General features: G+C 43.9%; 1 protein-coding gene across 1 annotated transcript in view; it reads right to left on the reverse strand.

The window, feature by feature from the left end:
- NPC1 (NPC intracellular cholesterol transporter 1) overlaps positions 1-17,561 on the reverse strand; it is a 134,908-nt gene extending 117,347 nt beyond the window's left edge. The window contains exon 1 of the mRNA XM_082258500.1: positions 17,426-17,561. Within this exon, the coding sequence (XP_082114626.1) occupies positions 17,426-17,494 (69 nt within the window). The 5' untranslated portion in view covers positions 17,495-17,561. The remainder of the gene's footprint in view (positions 1-17,425) is intronic.
- Positions 17,562-23,921: the final 6,360 nt, after the last annotated feature.

A 23,921-nucleotide genomic window follows, 5' to 3' on the forward strand; every position in this document is an offset into this window, starting at 1 on the left:
ACTATCCTCCACACCGCCATTGACATCCCTTCCATGCTGTGCTCCACAGCACTTTAAGCCTCGCTTTCAGATCACTCTACTGCAGGGTAGTCTTCCCGGTCACGATTGCAGACTGACAGCGGTGAGAGCCGGCGGTGTGAAGGACGGTCCATGTGGACAGCTTTACCCCTGATGTCTGCATACTTAGATGTGCCTGTTTTCATCATCAACCATGCGAGTTGCTAAATGTTAAACCTTCATTAAATATAACCATATTGCTACACTTAGAGGCGCCTCTCTTCTCTGTAGCTTCTGCTGGATTTTGCTTCTAATCCCCTTGTGGAGGTGCCATTTGTGGATGGACATTTTATGGTTACACAACCTATCCCATTGCTATAATCTTTTTATGGACTAGAACTGAAGGACCTATGAATGGTTGTGGAAGGAATCCTTTGAGTTTCCATTATTTCTTATGGGGAAATTCACTTTGATATACTTTGATACTTTCGCTTTGGATTACAAGCATGTTGCCAAAACCAATTATGCTCGCAATCCAAGGTTTTACAGCCCATTCACACTGATCCGACTTGGTCAGCCTGACAAGTTGCGGTCCGTTGCGTCCCATAGTGTAGTACAGGAACGGTTTTAATAGGAGCGACACAAGTCGCTCCGACTTAGAAAAAGGGTCCTGTACTACTTCGGGGCGACCCGGAGCGACTTGCATAGACATTCATTTTATGAAGTCCGTGCAATTCGCGCCGAAGTCACGCTGGGGCGACCTGTGAAGTCGCGTGCAAAGTCGGATCCGACAGTGTGAACGGAGTCTTACTGTATTTAATGATGTATTATTGACTATAGTGCTGCATTAAAGCTAAACTCTGGGATAAGCAAATATTTACTAAAAACAAGGGTCATGTGTATAATTCCTTGAATCTTGGTATGCTTTATGTATTTCTTCCAGATCTGTGCAGTAATCTAGCATGAAATGTAGCCTGAGTGCAGGAGCTTGCTCTAATAAAGACCGCTCACTGCTGCGCTCTAGCCTTGTGTATAGTGACTGGTCTTTACCCCACCCCCCTCCTGTAGTTTTATGCAGACAGCCTGTAGTGGGTGGAGCCTCCTGGGTCCCCCCCCCCCCCCGATAGCTCTGCTCCCTGACAGGCTATGTACAACACAATGATGTTGCTGCCCACTTTTACAGGGTAATAGCTGAGTTTGCACAAAGGCTCTGGGTGCACACAAAGTGGATATTGAGGAATAGATTTAAAATGGAAGATTCTGTGTCTGGAGTTCAGCTATAAATGATTTGTTAAAAGGGATGTGTCTGACGTGCTTGGTGTACTCTGCCAGCAGTGAATTGTTCTTTTATACTCTGCTCATTAATGATTCACATTGCATAACAGCTAAATAAAATACAGCCAGGCAGAGTGCAGAACCTGACAATTTCTGTTCACCAACGGCATGCTCATATAAAGATTCAGCAGATATACAAGAATATGTCACTGGCATACCCTCCTGATGTCCACCAATACCATATCTACATACAAAACATACATCTAATGCATGCATTCACACGGACAAGAACAGAGGCATGCACTGATATATGCAACCCAATCAATAGGCAGAGAGCCGGACACAACCCCCCTCACTATAAAGGGTTAACACTCCATAGATGGGAGTTCACATGGAGAAAACAGTGACTGGGCACAAACAGGGCTCCACTGAACAGCAAATCTATAATAGTCAGCAATGACACCAGGGCACATGACACTCAGCTGAGCTAAACATATTCATTTCCCCCAGTCTGAGTACACACATTACACATCATGTATCATCTACCCAATGACAGTGGGCTTTGGATTTAAAAATACCGATATTCGGATGATAACAAATATCATTTATAATACTAAGATTTAAGATTACTGTCCATGCTTTACAGGGAGTGCAGAATTATTAGGCAAATGAGTATTTTTGAGGATTAATTTTATTATTGAACAACAACCATGTTCTCAATGAACCCAAAAACTCATTAATATCAAAGCTGACTATTTTTGGAAGTAGTTTTTAGTTTGTTTTTAGTTTTAGCTATTTTAGGGGGATATCTGTGTGTGCAGGTGACTATTACTGTGCATAATTATTAGGCAACTTAAAAATCAAATATACAGTATACCCATTTCAATTATTTATTTTACCAGTGAAACCAATATAACATCTCAACATTCACAAATATACATTTCTGACATTCAAAAACAAAACAAAAACAAATCAGTGACCAATATAGCCACCTTTCTTTGCAAGGACACTCAAAGGCCTGCCATCCATGGATTCTGTCAGTGTTTTGATCTGTTCACCATCAACATTGCGTGCAGCAGCAACCACAGCCTCCCAGACACTGATCAGAGAGGTGTACTGTTTTCCCTCCTTGTAAATCTCACATTTGATGATGGACCACAGGTTCTCAATGGGGTTCAGATCAGGTGAACAAGGAGGCCATGTCATTAGCTTTTCTTCTTTTATACCCTTTCTTGCCAGCCACGCTGTGGAGTACTTGGACGCGTGTGATGGGGCATTGTCCTGCATGAAAATCATGTTTTTCTTGAAGGATGCAGACTTCTTCCTGTACCACTGCTTGAAGAAGGTGTCTTCCAGAAACTGGCAGTAGGACTGGGAGTTGAGCTTGACTCCATCCTCAACCCAAAAAGGCCCCACAAGCTCATCTTTGATGATACCAGCCCAAACCAGTACTCCACCTCCACCTTGCTGGCGTCTGAGTCGGACTGGAGCTCTCTGCCTTTTACCAATCCAGCCACGGGCCCATCCATCTGGCCCATCAAGACTCACTCTCATTTCATCAGTCCATAAAACCTTTGAAAAATCAGTCTTGAGATATTTCTTGGCCCAGTCTTGACGTTTCAGCTTGTGTGTCTTGTTCAGTGGTGGTCGTCTTTCAGCCTTTCTTACCTTGGCCATGTCTCTGAGTACTGCACACCTTGTGCTTTTGGGCACTCCAGTGATGTTGCAGCTCTGAAATATGGCCAAACTGGTGGCAAGTGGCATCTTGGCAGCTGCACGCTTGACATTTCTCAGTTCATGGGCTGTTATTTTGCTCCTTGGTTTTTCCACACGCTTCTTGCGACCCTGTTGACTATTTTGAATGAAATGCTTGATTGTTCGATGATCACACTTCAGAAGCTTTGCAATTTTAAGAGTGCTGCATCCCTCTGCAAGATATCTCACTATTTTTGACTTTTCTGAGCCTGTCAAGTCCTTCTTTTGACCCGTTTTGCCCAAGGAAAGGAAGTTGCCTAATAATTATGCACACCTGATATAGGGTGTTGATGTCATTAGACCACACCCCTTCTCATTACAGAGATGCACATCACCTAATATGCTTAATTGGTAGTAGGCTTTCGAGCTTATACAGCTTGGAGTAAGACAACATGCATAAAGAGGATGATGTGGTCAAAATACTCATTTGCCTAATAATTCTGCTCTCCCTGTAATTTACACTTTATTTAAAGTGGTATTAAACCTTTATTATATAGAAGCTTACAATTCTCAGATGTTATGCTTGCAGTCATTTTTTTAGGCTAGATTTCTTCTATTTTAACGAGGTGATCCAGCCAGTAATTCTGTTGTTTTTCAAAAGAACAAGCTCTCCAGCAAATAGATCACTTACAGGGATAAGACAAATCATTTAACAATGGCAGAGGGGACAACAATGAGCAGCTTTTATTTATGTAAAACATTTATTCCAAAAGGGAAAACTGTTTGCTGTAACTGCTTATAAAGTATGAGCTTGAGATTGGCTTCATTCTATTTTAATCTGCTAGTACATCTAACACTCCCCTCCCCCAGACGGACAATGCTGCTGTCCAAAGGTGCCCCCTGTGCTCCTTCATCTAGAGTGGGGGCAGTCTTATACAGGGGGTGTGTTACTGGCCAGATAACCAGGTTGGGGGGGGAAAAAAAAAAAAAAAAAAAAAAGGAAAACCACGAATGCAGCCACCACCCACGTCTAATGACTGGTAAGCTGCAATATATTACATTTTTGGTTTTGGGTTTAATACAGATGTGAAAAGCAAGCCCACAAGAACAGGAAATATGGAAACTGCCACTGCAGGCTTATTTAAACATTATTGGTGTTCATCTTGAGCCTGACTGCATTACCTAGTAAGTCAATGACCATAAAGCAGAACCTAACTCAAACAGTGAAGTCCTGCTGGTTTGCACCCTCCCCCCTGCCTGTAACTGAGTTACTAATTTTTTAAGTATGTACCAATTTTTATCAGTACCTGCTTCCACTTCTGCAATCCATGCCTAGATAAGGTTTGCATTCCCTACCCTGCCCCCTCCTGTAGCCTGCTGGGACAGGTCATATGGCTCAGAAGCTGTACCATTCATGAATGCTGCGTGAGCTTGCGAATGCACAGTGGGGAGCCGGCTCCCGTATCCAAGGTGGCCCAAGCCACAGCCGGCTCCCGTATCCAAGGTGGCCCAAGCCACAGCCGGCTCCCGTATCCAAGGTGGCCCAAGCCACAGCCGGCTCCCGTATCCAAGGTGGCCCAAGCCACAGCCGGCTCCCGTATCCAAGGTGGCCCAAGCCACAGCCGGCTCCCGTATCCAAGGTGGCCCAAGCCACAGCCGGCTCCCGTATCCAAGGTGGCCCAAGCCACAGCCGGCTCCCGTATCCAAGGTGGCCCAAGCCACAGCCGGCTCCCGTATTCAAGGTGACGGCACTGTCAACCTGTAGTGGTAAGAATAACTGGCTGTGGGAAGACAGTGCTGGACCCCAGGCACTACTAGGTATCTGTTTCTTTTTTATTTTTTTATTTTTTTTTTAACTTATCTACATAAAAAAAAAAAAATTATCAGACATCTAAGTGAAGTTCCTCTTGAACCTGACATCCTGCATCACGCCTGTGCTTCATCAATGGCTCACAAGGTAATGAAAGCAGAAGCAGGATTAGGATCGCTATAATCAATCAATGAGCCTCACCCCTGCTTCCTGTGAAAACCAGAGGATGCCAAACTACTTACTTTTTTTTGTATTCTACACACAACTAGAGCGATCACATTTAAGTGGAATATAAATGAGGCATAGTTAGGTTATAATGCAAGGCCAGCTTTAAAAAAAAGACAAAATGCAATAATTAATAACGGCAAACAAACTCATTAAACCCCAACACCTGGAATTAGAGAAAATCGACCCTTGAAGTGGGTCCTCCCAACTCCGGACACTGCGACTATGAATGTTTGTTAGGTCTAGGGGAGCCGAAGAGGCGCTAATACCTTACTTCCCGGCAGATCATAACAGGACAACACTGCCCAGGTAGGTTTGTGAATTGTGCACAACACAGAAAAAAGGTAAGAGAGAGGGAAAAAAAAACCTTGGGGGATGGGGCGAGGGGGGACATTTCCTTTTTATTTGCACAATATAGGCATTGTGGAATAAGGGGACGCTATACACATATGTAAAATATATTCACACAGCCTGGGATAAAGGAGTCATGTGTGAAGACCATCATGGCTGAGTCTGCCTGGATTAGTGCTTTTCTTTGCCGGAGATAAACCAGCGCTAGGAGCTTTCCTCAGTATTCTCCATGCACTTAAAGTGATCATAAACTCTGTGTTTTTAAGCTCTTTCAGCAGCTGCCTTAATCACTTACTGAATATGCAGTTTCCTTATCTTTGAAAAAGAGAAGTATGGTCAAGGCTTTTTTGGCCATACTTCTCTTCTGGGTCACAGGAGTGCAATAACTTTTGTCCTCCAGTGACCGAGAGTCAGATGATAGCAGGCTATTTGTCCACTACCAGCAGACAGGGCAGAGCTGCTCCAGGCTAGGGAGGCATCCCAACAATACGGTCAGGATCCACTCCACTGCTTGATTGACAGCTGGCTTCACCTTTCACGATGAGGCTGAGAGCCAGAGCCAGCTGCTCCCGCTCACTTCCCAAGCCGGTGCTGTAGTGAGCTCCTGAGGAGTAGAGCGGAGAATGGTGACCAACAATCAGTGCTCTCCACTTAGAGCAGTCATGTGATCACTCAGTTCTCCATCTTGAAACTAACAGGGGACAGCTGCAGCATAGAGGGGAGTGAGTGTTTTTTTTTTTATTTTTTTTATTTTTATTAATACCATACTTCTTAATAATTCATCATTCTTATCCATGGTCCAGTTTAAGCTGGTGCCATGACCACTGCCCTAGGTTTCCCATTTAGGGTGGATCCAATCTCTTGCAGCCATCCTTGCTTGCAGGGACTAAATCAGCGTCTCCCTACAATGTGCCCCATTCACACTGCAACACAGGCCAGAGGTTCAGTGCATTGAGCCGCAATGAATTGACAACATTCTTTTTTACTGCAGTGCACTGGATATCACCACATCACCATACAGCAGTACAATGCACCACGCTGCTGTGTGGGGACATGAATGAATGAAGTGTCACTTTGTGCACTTTTAAAAAAGTTCTGGAAAAACAAAAAAGGGAAATGCGTGATGCGCTGAAGTGCATATCACACTGCCATCTCACTACGGCTCATAGCAGCTAAAACTGACAGTATGGGCTTCATATAGGCCTCATTCACACCAGCAATTGGGGCTGTGGCTCAGCAAATTATTTAAGCCCTTGATCACATCGGCGCAATTTCACATGTGACTTGACGGGTCCAATCGTATGACAAATCTCAGCCTACTGCTGGCAATGGCACCGCACCAAATTTCCAAAAGTACTTCCTGAACTACTTTTAGAGACATGAATCTTCACAGAGGTCTTTCAAGCCGCCCCCGAAGACGGACTGAAATGCAACTTTGAAATCGTGCGAGTTCAGATAAAGTCGCACAATTTCAAAGCTGCGTTCAATGTGAACGAGGGCTAAATCTGCAAAGGGGTTCACAGATGTATGCAATCTGCTGTGGCCAGGAAACCGATACAAATTAAAGACAGGCCAACTGGCTATTTGCATGTAACCACCAAGGCTACATTCACAAGGACAATTTGGCTTGGTACAAATGGTATCGGCAGGAATCTGCCAATTCCTTCTGCTGTTTTTTTTTTTTTTTCCTTCCTGGACACAGTTTGCATCCAGGGCTGCTCATCTGTCCCCCAACCTCATGTAACCTCAATAAGGGGACATTAGCACAAGTGATTTGGCCTGGTGAAATGGCAGAGGCAGGAATCCTATCATTCCTGTTGCTGTTTTTTCCACCTGTCAGTGGCAGCCACCGAGCCAATACACTTTAATGACAGGTCAGCTGCAAATACCTGTGGCTGTTTGCACAGCCAGCGATTACCTGCAGCAATTGCTGCTGGATGCACTCAATTCAGTCATGCAGTGTAAGTGAGCTGAGGCCCAAACTTCAGGACATTCAGACCTCTTTGTCAAGGACAAACCTCAAGCCCTCTCTTGCACAAGTCTCACGCACAGAGTAAAAAAAAAAAAAAATGCCACTGTTGATGACAGATTGCTGTTGGAGTCTTGCATGGCTATCAGTGTCTGTTACTTTTCAATCAAAAAGGTTTTTTATTTTGTCAACACAATACAATGCAGAAGATCAAACAATCAAGTGGATAGAACCTCAAACCAGTAGGAAGTTCGCAGTGGCAATTGCAATCCGGTAACAGTCAAGCGAGTCAAAAGTAGAACATATAAAAACTAATCATGCAGGATAATAAAACCCAGCCAAATACCAAGGTGAAAGGGAGAATGGGACAACAGGGTGTGACTTTCATGTAATCATGCAACAATCCCTGCCACATTTGAAAACTTGGAGGAAAATGGGAGAAGACCTGCCACTATCCCCCCCCCCCCCCCTAAGGGAATTTGGGGATTGTTAAATACCTGGCCAGGCCGAGGTCTCCGTGCACCATAAAGGTTGCGTAACATCCGGAGACACCCTCCTGGGTCCAGTTGAGGGGGGATTCCCAGACTGGTACCCGGGATCCCACCATTTCTCAGAAATAGTCAACATGGCCCTCAGGGTCCATCTCAAGAGTTAAAACCAGAATTTGCAGATGGAAGGGGGCAACAGTGGCAGGCCAACCCAACTATATCGCCAACTGTCATCGGTTGATACATCAACGACATCAACATACAGACACAACAAGAAAGGGGGAAAGAAGAAGAGTGGGTGGGAATAGACATAGCGTAGGAGAGGAGATAGTCAAAGGAGGTAGTCAAAAAGTGAGCAGGGAAGGAGAAAAATCAATTTCATGCTACAATGTGATCTTGAAATGTAGTGCCCACGGCTCCCACTTGCCGGGGCGACCTGTGAAGTGCACCGCGACCTCGGCGCGACATGCACGGACTTCATATCATTGAAGTCAATGCAGGTCGCCTCCAGGTCGCCCCAAAGTAGTACAGGACCCTTTTTCTAAGTCGGAGAGACTTGTGTCGCTCTTATTAGAACGGGTCCTGTACTAATGAATGGCAGGTGACCCACCGCAACTTGTCAGGCGACCAAGTCGCCTGACAAGTCGCGCTAGTGTGAATGGGGACTAACAGGCACTAAGTTGTTTTTCAGCCTGTATGTAGAAGCACCTCTATATAAGCCTAATGGCCTGTACACAGGATATGAAAATTGTACAAAAAAATACTGCTTTCGAAGTGTTTGTAAAATAATGGTTAGCACACAGATTTTGATAGCCTAACATGACAGTTCATCTGATATTATCCAATTGGACAAGCACAAAAATTCTTCTTGTATGGTACCAGTACGATTTAATTAGTACAGTCGTTGTCCAAAAACACAATACAAATACACTACAACACATTACATCACTTCTGATTTTTTATTCTGTCGTATGATCATTTTTTAAACTTTAGTAACCTCCTCACTTTCTACTTGTGACTAACAAGTGAAAAAAGTCGGATGATCGGTCATCTGATTTTCAGATCGTGTGTATGGGGCACAAGTGTCTGCGCAATTACAAGCAATAAAAAAAAAAAAAAAAAAACACCAAACAGCATGTTCAGGAGAGGAGCTGAAGAGCAGAACAAACCATGTAAAGTGCCTAAAAACGCATCTAAACATGCATAAACACTAGAGGAGTTTAATAAAAACAGATACGTGATGCCAGGAAAAAAAAAAAAAAAAAAAAAAAACAACAACATGTGGTCCATCAAGTCTGCCCCAATTTTTTTTTTTTATTTGTATTTGTGAATTTTTTTTTTTTTAATTTTTTTTTGTCCGAAGCATGTTGAAGGCCACTTACTGTGGATTGACTCGCTACCTCTGCTGGAAGATTATTCCAAACAAAAACGACTCTTTCGGTAAAATAGAACTTTCTAAGATTCGTTTTGAACTTTCCTTCTGTCAGTTTCAGGTCATGTCCCCGTGTTCTTGATCTTGGTTTCATATTAAAAAAATTCTGCCTGAACCTTATTCACCCCCTTGATGCATTTAAAGTTTTCAGACAGGTCTCCCCTTTCCCTGGTTTCCTCCATACTGTACATATTAAAGTGGTTGTAAACCACTGGTGGTCAAAAAAAATAAATAAATTCCCGCAAGACAACGTCATAATGTGAGAGACTTAACTTAGAACGAAGCCCTCCAGGGCCGCAATGTCACCAGTGAGACGTCTGACATCTTCCCCCAGTCTTCCTTTTGGATTTGCAGCCTGCAGCTACGAGTGGCCAGAGGTGCGATGACATCAACCCCGCGCACGTGCACAGAAGCCACCATTTCCTGCACGGCTCTGAAGGTGCGGCACTGTAAGCTGGACCTTCAGAGTGCATGCGCCAATGTCATCGGATGCATGCACTCTGAATATCTCCTAAACTGTGCAAGTTTAGAAGATATTCACGGTACCTACAGGTAAGCTGTATTATAGGCTTACCTGTAGGTACAAGTGGTAGTACTCGGTTTACTACCACTTAAGAGGAGCTCCAGTCTCCCCCAAAACATTAAAAGCCAACAGCTACAAATACTATAGTTGGTGACTTCTAATATAAGGACACTTACCTGTCCAGGGATCCAGGACTATCCTCACCAGAGCCGATTCTTCAATGGGCTTCGGGTCCAGGCGCTGGCTTCCTACTGTGCATGTGCACCTTGAGAATGGTCCCAAATCTTCTTGGTTGATCTGGGCAGAATTGGGAATGTGTACCTGTCAAAAACCAAGCATTCCCCCCCCCCCCCAAAATAAAATGCCAAATGTTACAGATGAGGGTGAAGGAGGCAAACAGGTGGAACTTCCCTTTTTGTGTGAAGTTTCGCTTCAAGTTCCTCACTATATATTTTTTCGTCAGACCTGCAGCCTATCAAATTCTATGACAAACTGGAATATACTTCTGTAACTAAGTAAAAATTGCTCTTAATTCAATGCATTAAACGCATGATATGCATTTCTGAACAAAAAAAAAAAAAAAAATGCATATAGCGTTTTACAGCACAAAAAAAAAAAAAAAAAAAATGTAAACGGACAGTTATTACATACTACAAATACTCTGTATTCAGAGGGTTGTTAGTTTCCATCATAACATGCTTATCTCTGTATGGCAAAGAATCACATGAACCATCCACATTCACACAACCCTGCGACACAGGGGTAGGCAACCTCCAAATGCCAGTTGTTGTGGAACTACAAGTCTCATGAATCATTGCAAGACTGACAGCCACAGGCATGATGGGATTTGTAGTGTCACCACAGTTAAAGCAGAACAAAACCCTCCTATCCCTTCCAGCCAAGGAGGCTGCCATCTTGGCCTAGGTTTGATCTGCAACTGCCATGGTGCTGCACATGTGATCAGTTATTACTCCAGACATTTGGTGGTTTGACAGTTACCAAGAGCGGGTTGGTAAAAAAAAAAAAAAAATATGATTTTATTTTTTTTCTTATTTAAAATCGGATTTTCTTGATTTTTATCAAATTCAATTTTAAAAAAATGCTTTTGGATTAGAAATCTAGCTAAAGATAGTTTTCCATTTAAAATGGAACTTTACTCTCCTGAACATTGATTATTTTTAATCCTTTACGCTGCTAGGATTAGTAAATCGATAGAAAAGTAGAGCATATTTACTTCTTTTAAAGCGGAGTTCCACCCAAATGTGGAACTTCCGCTTTAGGGAGTCCTGACCCCCTGACATGCCACATTTGGCATGTCATTTTTTTGGGGGGGGGGGGGGGGAGCGGGTACCTAGTTCTGACAGGTACCCACTCCCACTTCCGCTCAGAGCGCCGTGGCGCCCTGAACGGAAGTTCTCCTCTCCCTCTCCCTCCTTGCAATCTTCTGGGACACGTCAGAGGTCCCAGAAGATTGCCGGCCAATCACGGCGCGCAGCGCGACTCGCGCATGCGCAGTGGGTACCCGGCGCCGAGGGAGAGGATCGAGGCTTCGGGCGGCCGCATCGCTGGACCGTTGGACAGGTGAGTGAATGGCTGGAACTCCGCTTTAAACTTTTTTTTCTTACATTTCTTCAAAAGCTTTCTGGTTTCTAGCCTAGACAAATCATGTCATACATCCCAGGAGACTTCAGGAGAGGAGGAGGGGTTTTCTCAGCTAAGCACACTCTTGTGCATGCAAGCTTGAGCTAAGGGCAGATGGATTCCAAGAAGTAAATGCTACATGAATCATCTGCCCTTACTCAAGATGGCTATGGGCAGAAATGCTAGGAAGGTGTTTTGGGATGGATGGGGAAGTCTGCTTTAAATATTAATAATGAATTAAATAGTCTTTTTGGTGCTCAGATGTAGTGAAGATCTGCTTTAAGATACAATAATAATTTTGTTTATTCAGCATGAAATGGAGCTTGGTTATGTAGCATGAGGCTGTATATTCAGCATTATTTACATTTTTTTGCAAACTCATTCAATGAATCCAAACTCTGCTGAGATAACATGCACTGCATTAATGCATTCATACAACTTCACACTACCTGCAAGAATGAGTCCTTAAATTGAAAGAATACCTGTCATTTCAGATCCATCATGGCAGCACCTGTTAGGCATCCACTCACCTGCTGACGCCACATTCCTCATCTTGTTGGGTCACTGGAGCATCACCAGCCGTCTCATTAAAGTAAATGGGACTGTCAGTGAGTCAACAGCGGGCCAGAGGAGGTGCTGCTGCAGGACAGAGAGGACAGTTGTTCTTTAAAAATTATGATTTAAATCAAGCCTTTTTACTAGTGATTTAGGGCCAGTTCACACCACATGCAGTCCAGTGTGTTTTTTTCTGCATCAAAAAAAAACCGCATGGATAGTAAGTTATATGGTTTTCGAAAGAAAAGAAAAGAAAAGAAGAAAGAAAAGAAAGAAAAGAAAAGAAAAAGAAAGAAAAGAAAGAAAAGAAAAAAGCACTGGACTGCATCAAAAACGCACCAAAGAACGCGCATGCAGAAAAGCATCCGGAACGCATCCAGACTGCGTTTCTATGGTGTGAACTGACCCTGAAAACATCATTTAAATCGTGATTTAAATAAAATCCACCCTAAATTAAGAGTACAAGCAAATGTGACAGTTAGCATTCATGGAATGCCGGGAATGTAACCGTCTTGTGAAACTGGTAAATTAACCACTTAAGGACCAAGCCTATTTCTGACTCTAGTATTTTTAGCTAGAAAATTACTTAGAACCCCCAAACATATATATTTTTTTTTTTTTAGCAAAGACTCTGGAGAATAAAATGGAGGTCGTTGGAATATTTTCGGTCACGCCGTATTTGCGCAGCGGTCTTTCAAATGCAATTTTTTGGGAAAAAATACATTTGAGTGCATTTAAAAAACGAAACCGTTAAGTTAGCCCAATTTTTTTGTATATTGTGAAAGATGATGTCACCCCGAGGAAATAGATACCCAACATGTTACGGTTTAAAATTGCGAACACTCGTGGCATGGCGACAAACTACGGTAGCTTTACCTATGGCGAATTTTAAAGGTTACCAGTTTAGAGTTACAGCGTAGGTCTTTTTTTAATTGTTATTATAGCTTTCGCTCTGGCGATCACGGCGATACCTCACGTGTGGTTTGAGCACCGTTTTAATTTGTGGGCGCAACTTACCCCATGCGTTTTCTTTTGTGCGCAAGCTCACGGCAAAGGGGGCGCTTTAAAAAAAATGTTTTTCTTTCCCTATTTATGCTATTTAATTTTTTTATTTTGAGCACTGTTTTAAAAAAAAAAAAAAAAAAACCCATATTTTTTTTTGCTGTCACAAGCAATGTAAACATCCATTGTGACAGCAATAGGCAGTGACAGGTACTCTTTATAGAGGGATCGGGGGTCTAAAAGACCCCAAACCTCTCTACTGCACTTCAAAGTATTCAAAAAGTATTCAAAATGCCGAAGTCTGCATTTTTGAATACTGGCAGTTATTTAAATTTGGCGCCGTTAGCTGCTGAGTATACCGGAAGTGGTGTCATGATGCCGCTTCCGGGTTAATATATCAGAGACCCAATCAAAGCCGAATTCCGGTTTTGTTCGGGACTCCAACCTGCCGGTGGGACGGGAGACCCAGGCAGAGCCGCGGAAGGAGGCGGGAGAGGGCGTGGTGGGGGGTTGAGGGGGAGGGGGGGGAATGACATTCCCTCCCGCTCGCTGGGATAACAGCCGAGCGGCTCTTAAGCCACATTGGCTGTTATCTTCTGAAAGCCGACCGTCAGCTCTAAAGAACGGTACAACCACTTCTCCGAGCCGACGTAGGTTAATGGATTTAGGAGTGAAGGTTGCCTGTCCAAGCTATGAGACAACCAATGACCATGTAACTGGTACTCTACTAATGGGGGCATTGATTTCTAGCTTCAATGAGAACAGGTCCGTAGATTTGTTCTTGCAAGCTTATACATCTGGCATCAGCTCACCCATTTTTATTTCCAGCAGAACATGTATCTGTATATTTCACACCTGTGGAAATGGGGGGGGGGGGGGGTTCTGGCTATCACAGTTTTATATGCCAAGGACAGATCTACTAAAACATTCAGAACAACAAAGTGAGAGTCACGGCGGCCCAAATGTGGTAAAGGACAACTTTGGTAAAGACTGTTTTCTGTTTCACAAAGCAAAAACTACTTCTGCTTTTCAACCCCCTGCTATGGTATGCCTCTAGGAAATCTGTACAGATAGCACGGTTTAGAGTAGAATTAAAAGGCAGAACTTTTTAGTTCTGGAGTAGAGTAGAGTGGGATCAGAACCCCTGTCAGGGTTTTATCGCTGTCTGTGTCACCATTGGGGAGATTCACCCGCTCTATTTGTCTTGTTTACAGTTATCACTGAGAGTGAAACATTTTACATTTTGGGGTTTCACCAGAACAGGAATACAGGGGAAATCATCTGATGGGGGACACTAGTTCTGGTGACAACCAGGGATTGCCTCACTTTGGAGGAACTTCTGTTCACTTCCTGTTTTGGCTATGGGACAGGAAGTGCAGGGAAATCTGAATGGGATGAAGATGACAAAAAAAAAAGGAAGGACAGGCATCTATGTCGTCTTCAGTTTTACTTTAGGGCTGCATTCATACCAAGTCATATTAAGTATGCACATAAATCACACCAGCTTTATGTACAGTCTCATGCTATGCACATAGGGCTGCCCATTCATTTTCTCTGGCTTCCATATGTGCCACAGATGTGTCAAAGTAGCTTATGCAGCTTTCTACATGGAAAAATCCGCGTCTCCTTGCTGCATATGGGGTGCCATTAACAACGAAAGCACTGCAAGGACGGGTTTTTCAAATGTTTTGTAAATGTGTTCAAAAACACACAATTTTGCATGTTTTTCCGAAACATTGAACTACAGCCCAACTCCAGGAAATAAAAAAAAATCCAGATTAACTGCTTGTTTAGGGGAGAGTATAAGGACTTTCTGGATGGTACGTTAATCATACACCCAGAGAGGGTCTTTATTTCTGGTAAGTAGGGGTGCAAGAGGGGAGTGGGGCACCTCTGCACTGATGAGCACCTTCCAGCACAGCACAAAGAAATTAAAAGGAACATAAGCACAGTTTGAGCACTTTTGCACATTTTATGGCCTTTTAATAATATATGAATTATTTTATAATTGATGGTTTTTTTTAACAATTATTGCATTTTTTTTGCACACATATATATATTTGCACCTTTATGTGGATTTAATGCATTTAGCACTTTATATCTTAGCATTTCTAGCACTTTAGTTACCTTTATATTACTTAGGTATTTAATTTTTTAGCAAGCGCTGTTATTATTTACTCTTTTTAGTCTATTTTTCCATTGGGTGAACAGCAACTGCTTTTTGTTTTCTATTCCCTATCCAAGCGCGGGTTTTTTGCATTATTATTAAGGACTTTTACTTACCTAGTCCTCCTCTCCCCCATTCTCTGGTGGTGGACTGTCCCTTGGCATACTCACATGGCGATATGGACTCTGCAATGAATCAGGACCTTAGACCACCAGAAATCACAGGTGAGAAGCTGCTGTGAGGACTGGTCTTCCAATGCGGAGGAGCGTACAAATATTCTTTTGCAAGCCCCTAGACCTAAACGTGCCACCAACCCTCAATGGTTCGGGCAAAACCCAACTACAAGGGAAGATTTTCCTGGACTTGGGCTTCAACATGGATGCCAGGACAGCACTACTTCTCAATGGGATCCATAAGGCCCGCTCACACCAGGCCATGGGGTATAAAGTAGATGGCATGTGCTGTGGTGCTATTTATTGTAATTGGCACCCCAATGCACCTTCACAATGCAAGGTGCTGAATTATGTCCGTTTTTCAGCCGCAAAAAAAAAAAAAAAAATCAGATGAAAAACGGACATACGGTCCGGACCGCCCGTGTGAAAGGACCCTTACAGGGGTGTTCTCTGCTCACTCACAGCTGTCAAAAAATTAAAATAAAAAAAAAAAAAAGGAGCCTCTGGCAATTGTTTACCAACATTATTAAGGCTGCGAGATAACTATAAAACACAATGTTTTACAATGTATCATTTTGTTCTTTAAGGATCCATTCACATAGGCGTTTCGGATCGCAGGCAGAATTGCCGCAATTCCAAACCATTGCAAGTCGCTGGACGCCCAAGTGATTCCCGTGAATTGCAATAGCATCCCAAACGTGGCGCAATTTTGCTGCAATTGTCGCCCGACGAAGCGAGGTAAAATTGAGCAAACAGAATCGCGGGACGCCAGATGTCCAAAGGAAGTACAAGAACTTATTTTGGGCGTCGGACATCCCGCGATTCTGTTTGCGTAATTTTACCGCAATTAATCATCAATCATGGCACAATCGCGGTGCGTTTTGGGGTGCCATGCAAGTCACGGGAATCGCTCGGGCATCCTGCGACTTGCAATGATTTGGAATCGCAGCAATTCTGCCCATGATCCGAAACGCCTATGTGTGAACGGATCCTTATATCAAGATCAAAGGAATGAACTTCCGTCTGTCAGCGAGGGCAGTTTAACCTCTTAAAGACTAAACTTTTTTCTGACACTTTTTGCTTATAAGTTAAAATCAGTATTTTTTTGCTAGAAAATTACTTAGAACCCCTAAACACACACACATATATATTTTTTATCAGAGACCCTAGTCCCTTCAACACAGAGGAACCCTTGAAATAAATTTCTGGTCTTGGGGAACCCCTGCTACATATTAAAAATTCACAACTCATGACACATTAGTGTGACAGTCAGTGGGAAGAATGCTCCTTACTCTTGTCATCATTGGGAAAAATGACCCCCTTACAGAGAGCTAAATGGAACAATGGTGTCATTGGGAACTTATCTTAGAGGCAGAGATTGCCCATTTCTCAAGGAACCCCAAACAACCTCTGGAGGAACCCTAGGGGTCCACGGAACCCTGGTTGAGAAACCCTGCTCTAGAGAATAAAATGGTGATTGTTGCAAACTTTTATGTCACACTGTATTTGCGCAAAAATCTTTCAAATGCAGCTTTTTGGAAAAAAATACACTTTAATGAATTAAAAAAAAAAAAAAAAAAAACAACAGTAAAGTTAGCCCATTTTTTTTTTTTAGTATAATGTAAAAGATGTGACCCCAAGAATCGTGATCTTTATTCTAAGCAAAGCTCTGAGATATATATATATATATATATTACTGTATCAGATGGTACATCCACTTCCCAATGTAAAGCAAATGAAGATGAGAGGAGTGGGGGGGGGGGGGTGTTGGATTGTGTGCTGTGCCCCCTATAATAAAGCAATGATTCTTTATTTTCCCTATGACATGAACTCATAGGATCAGGAGATCCTGATCACAATGGAAATGAATGGCTGTGCAGGAGATTTAGGTGAAATGACAGAACACAGACATGGTGTGCTGGGAAGTGTGATCCCTCTGCCTGATCTTCCATAGAAGATATCAGTAATAAGTCCTGGAGGAGTGACTCCTGAAGAGTACACATCACTGACAACCTTGATGAATAATAATAGTGATCCATGTAGAGATCAGTGTGTATGAAGGAGCAGAGACCTGCATGTGGTGCAGCCAGTCCTGGTGTCAGGCACCTCTCCGTACACTTACCTTATTAGGTAGGTGCAGAGCCCCCAGTAAACAGAAGGTGACGAGCCATAGAAGCCGGCAGCCGTCCATGGTAGCAGCGGGAAGCAGAGTGCTGGTCTCCTGTCAGTGCTATCCGGGGTGTGTACACAGGAAGCCGCTCCCCATCAGCACATCTCTCCTACCACAAACTCACTGATGACTGCATCGAGCTCCGCCCACATAGCCACACCTCTTCCTGTCTGCAGACCTGCTCATGGAACGCACAGTATAGCCAATGGTTGTAGAGCGCTGTGACCCGGAAGACGTCTCCGGTGTGTGAGTGCGGGGGTCACTGACATGGAGTGATGGTGGAGGAAGTGGAGGAGTAGAGGACTCCTATCATAGTGATAGACGAAGTGACCAAAAGGCCCCGTTTGATAACATTTGTGGTCCCCATTCTACTGCTATACAAATACAACCACTTATTAACCACTTTTTTTTTTAAACTCAAATAGAGCTTTCTTTTGGTGGTATTTATTCACCTCTTGGCTTTTTATTTTTTCATAAATGATAAAAAAAAATGATTTTTTAAAAACTTTTTTTAGTGTCTGATATAAAATTTTGCAAATAAGTACATTTTTCTTCTCCACTGATGGGAACTGATGCAGCTGTGTAGATGGGCACTGACGAGGCTGCACTGATGGGCACTAGAGAGGCTGAAATGAATGAGGCTGCGTTAATTGGGCACTGGTGAACCTGCACTGATGGACACTAATGACAGAGGCTGCATTGATGGGCAATAGGGAGGCTACACTGATGGACACTGGTAAGGTTGCACTGATGAGGCTGCATTGATGGGCACTAGTGAGGCTGCATTAATAGGCACTGGTGGGGCTGCACTAATGAAGCTGCATTGATGTGCACTAGTGACGTGGCACTGATGAGGCTGCATTGATGGGCACTTACAAGGCTGCACTGATGGGCACTGATGTGGCTGAATTGATGGGCGCTAGTGAGGCTGCACTGATGAGGAGGCACTGACGAGGCTGAACTGATGGGCACTAGGGAGGCTGCACTGGTGAGGCTGCATTAATGGACACTTGTGAGACTGCATAAACCAAACAGTAGTGTTGCGCTAGTCATGTGAACACATAGTGTAATAAAACTCAAAAATCAGTGCCCATACATGTTCCAATGTCCATACAATCAAACAAATAAACAGCGAATCCATGTGTCTTGTGCAAAACTTAATTAGTGCTTTCATGATTAGTGTAATCCCACCACCAGGTGAATTGGTCTCTCACCTCCACTATAGACCCAGTGCTGGGTAAATCACAGTGTTGTACTGTATATACACAGGGACCTTCAGATAGTAAAGGCTATGGATAGCCTATCACCTCCAGAGGGATTCTCACCGATAGACATAAAAGGGGAACAAATGAAGAGATCTAGTGCTCTCTGTATGGTTGCAGTAAACCGCTTTATTGAGTAAAGGAATGGTACTCACAAAGGTGGCGCTTGCAAAACGCATAGCAATCAGCATAAACGGTATCTAGGAAGAGACAGCTTCCAGCACGCAGGCTCTGTCCCCTATACGCATGACGTCGAAGCCCAACCACAGGCGTTGACTTCCTCAGTGAGGCTGCACTGATGAGTAGGCACTGACAAGCCTGCACTGATGGGCACTAGGGAGGCTGCACTAATGGGCATTGATGAGGCTGCATTGATGGGTACTGGTGAGGCTGACACCAACAATAGAAAACTATTCCTCCCACTGACACCAACAATGGAACATTATTCCTCCCACTGACACCAACAATGGAACACTATTCCTCCCACTGATGCCGCCAACAATGGAACACTATTTCTCCCACTGATGCTGCCAACAATGGAACACTATTCCTTCCACAGACACCAACAATGAAACACTATTCCTTGCACCGACACCAACAATGAAACACTATTACTCCCACTGACACCAACAATGGAACACTATTAGTTCCACTGACACCAACAATGGAAATCTATTCCTTCCCCTGACACCAACAATGGAACACTATTCCTCTCACTGACGACAACGATAGAAAACTATTCCTCCCACTGACACCAACAATGGAACACTATTCCTCCCACTGACATCAACAATGGAACACTATTCCTTCCACAGACACCAACAATGAAACACTATTCCTTGCACCGACACCAACAATGAAACACTATTACTCCCACTGACACCAACAATGGAACACTATTAGTTCCACTGACACCAACAATGGAACACTATTCCTTCCCCTGACACCAACAATGGAACACTATTCCTCTCACTGACGACAACGATAGAAAACTATTCCTCCCACTGACACCAACAATGGAACACTATTCCTCCCACTGACATCAACAATGGAACACTATTGATTTCACTGACACCAACAATGGAAAACTATTTTTTTTACTGACACCAGCAATGGAACACTATTCCTCTCACTGACGCCAACAATGGAACACTATTCCTCCCACTGACACCAAGAGAGAAACACTATTCCTCCCACTTATGCCAAAAATTGGAACACTATTCCTTTCACTGACACCAATAATGGAACACTATTGCTCCCACTGACGCCAACTGAGGAACACTATTCCTTCTACTGACACCAACAATGGAACATTTTTCCTCTTACTGACGCCAACAATGGAACACTGTTCCTCCCACTGACGCCAAGAGAGAAACACTATTCCTCCCACTGATGCCAATAATGGAACACTATTCCTTCCACTGACACCAACAATGGAACACTATATCTTCCACTGACACCAACAATGGAACACTATTCCTACCACTGACACCAACAATGGGGCATTATACCTCCCATAGACACCAGTGATGGGGCACTACTGATACCAACAATGTGGCACTATTACCTCTACTGATTCCAATGATGGGACACTATTTCTCTTGCAGATACCAATAATGAAACACTATTCCTCCCACTGGCAACCAAGATGGGGCAGTATTCCCTCTACTGATACCAATAATGGGGCACTATTCCTCCCACTGATACCAATAATTGGGTACTATTCCTCTCACTGATTCCAATGATAGGGCACTATTCCTCTCACTGATTCCAATGATGGGGCACTATTCCCCCCACTGATATCAATAATGGGGCACTATTCCTCTCACTGATTCCAATGATGGGGCACTATTCCTCTCACTGATTCCAATGATGGGGCACTATTCCTCTCACTGATATCAATAATGGGGCACTATTCCTCTCACTGATTCCAATGATGGGGCACTATTCCCCCCGCTGATATCAATAATGGGGCACTATTCCTCTCACTGATTCCAATGATGGGGTGCTATTCCTCTCACTGATTCCAATGATGGGGCATTATTCCTCTCCCCGATTCCAATGATGGGACACTATTCCTCTCACTGATTCCAATAATGGGGCATTATTCCTCTCACTGATTCCAATGATGGGGTGCTATTCCTCTCACTGATTCCAATGATGGGGTGCTATTCCTTTTACTGATTCCAATGATGGGGCACTATTCCTCTCACTGATTCCAATGATGGGGCACTATTCCTCTCACTGATTCCAATGATGGGACACCATTCCTCTCACCGAATCCAATGATGGGGCACTATTCCTCTCACTGATTCCAATGATGGGGCACTATTCCTCTCACTGATTCCAATGATGGGACACCATTCCTCTCACCGAATCCAATGATGGGACACCATTCCTCTCACTGATTCCAATGATGGGACACTATTCCTCTCACTGATTCCAATGATGGGACACCATTCCTCTCACTGATTCCAATGATGGGGCACTATTCCTCTCACTGATTCCAATGATGGGGCACTATTCCTCTCACTGATTCCAATGATGGGACACTATTCCTCTCACTGATTCCAATGATGGGACACTATTCCTCTCACTGATTCCAATAATGGGGCACTATTCCTCTCACTGATTCCAATGATGGGGTGCTATTCCTTTTACTGATTCCAATGATGGGATACTATTCCTCTCACTGATTCCAATGATGGGGTGCTATCCCTTTTACTGATTCCAATGATGGGGCACTATTCCTCTCACTGATTCCAATAATGGGGCACTATTCCTCCCACTGATTCCAATGATGGGGCACCATTCCTCCTACTGATACCAATAATGGGGCACTATTCCTCCCACTGATTCCAATAATGGGGCACTATTCCTCCCACTGTGTCCAATGATGGGGCACTATTCCTCTCACTGATACCAATAATGGGGCACTATTCCTCTCACTGATTCCAATGATGGGGCACTATTCCTCTCACTGATTCCAATGATGGGGCAGTATTCCTCTCACTGATTCCAATGATGGGGCACCATTCCTCCCACTGATACCAATAATGGGGCACTATTCCTCTCACTGATTCCAATGATGGGGCACTATTCCTCTCACTGATTCCAATGATGGGGCACTATTCCTCTCACTGATTCCAATGATGGGGCATTATTCCTCTCACCGAATCCAATGATGGGGCACTATTCCTCTCACTGATTCCAATAATGGGGCACTATTTCTCTCACTGATTCCAATGATGGGGTGCTATTCCTTTTACTGATTCCAATGATGGGGCACTATTCCTCTCACTGATTCCAATAATGGGGCACTATTCCTCTCACTGATTCCAATGATGGGACACTATTCCTCTCACTGATTCCAATGATGGGGCACTATTCCTCTCACTGATTCCAATGATGGGGTGCTATTCCTTTTACTGATTCCAATGATGGGACACTATTCCTCTCACTGATTCCAATGATGGGGTGCTATTCCTTTTACTGATTCCAATGATGGGGTGCTATTCCTTTTACTGATTCCAATGATGGAGCACTATTCCTCTCACTGATTCCAATAATGGGGCACTATTCCTCTCACTGATTCCAATGATGGGGTGCTATTCCTTTTACTGATTCCAATGATGGGACACTATTCCTCTCACTGATTCCAATGATGGGGTGCTATTCCTTTTACTGATTCCAATGATGGGGCACTATTCCTCTCACTGATTCCAATAATGGGGCACTATTCCTCTCACTGATTCCAATGATGGGGTGCTATTCCTTTTACTGATTCCAATGATGGGGCACTATTCCTCTCACTGATTCCAATAATGGGGCACTATTCCTCTCACTGATTCCAATGATGGGGTGCTATTCCTTTTACTGATTCCAATGATGGGACACTATTCCTCTCGCTGATTCCAATGATGGGGTGCTATTCCTCTCACTGATTCCAATGACAGTGGAACTATTCCTCTTACTGATTCCAATGATGGGGCACTATTCCTCTCACTGATTCTAATGATGGGGCACTATTCCTCTCACAGATATCATCAATGGGGCAATATTCCCCCTACTGATTCTAATGATGGGACACTATTCCTCTCACAGATATCAGTGATGAGGCACTATTCTCCCTACTGATACCAACAATGGGGCACTATTCCCCCTACTGAGACCAACAATGGGGCACTATTCCTCCCACTGATACCAACAATGGGGCACTCTGCCCCCTACAGATACCAACAATGGGGCACTATTCCTCCCACTGATACCAACAATGGGGCACTATTCTCCCTACTGATACCAACAATGGGGCACTATTCCTCCCACTGATACCAACAATGGGGCACTATTCCTCCCACTGATACCAACAATGGGCCACTATTCCCCCTACTGATTCTAATGATGGGACACTATTCCTCTCACTGATACCAACAATGGGGCACTATTCCTCTCACTGATATCAGTGATGGGGCACTATTCCCCCTACTGATACCAACAATGGGGCACTATTCCCCCTACTGATTCTAATGATGGGGTGGTAGTCTCCCTTCTGATTCTAATGATGGGGCACTATTCCTCTCACAGATATCATCATTCGGGCAATATTCCCCCTACTGATTCTAATGATGGGACACTATTCCTCTCACAGATATCAGTGATGGGGCACTATTCTCCCTACTGATACCAACAATGGGGCACTATTCCCCCTACTGAGACCAACAATGTGGCACTATTCCTCCCACTGATACCAACAATGGGGCACTCTGCCCCCTACAGATACCAACAATGGGGCACTATTCCTCCCACTGATACCAACAATGGGGCACTATTCCCCCTACTGATACCAACAATGGGGCACTATTCCTCCCACTGATACCAACAATGGGGCACTATTCCTCCCACTGATACCAACAATGGGCCACTATTCCCCCTACTGATTCTAATGATGGGACACTATTCCTCTCACTGATACCAACAATGGGGCACTATTCCTCTCACTGATATCAGTGATGGGGCACTATTCCCCCTACTGATACCAACAATGGGGCACTATTCCCCCTACTGATTCTAATGATGGGACACTATTCCTCTCACTGATACCAACAATGGGGCACTATTCCTCTCACTGATATCAGTGATGGGGCACTATTCCCCCTACTGATACCAACAATGGGCCACTATTCCCC

The sequence above is a fragment of the Pelophylax lessonae genome, assembly GCF_965119305.1.
Source record: "Pelophylax lessonae genome assembly, chromosome: 5".
NCBI lineage: Eukaryota > Metazoa > Chordata > Amphibia > Anura > Ranidae > Pelophylax > Pelophylax lessonae.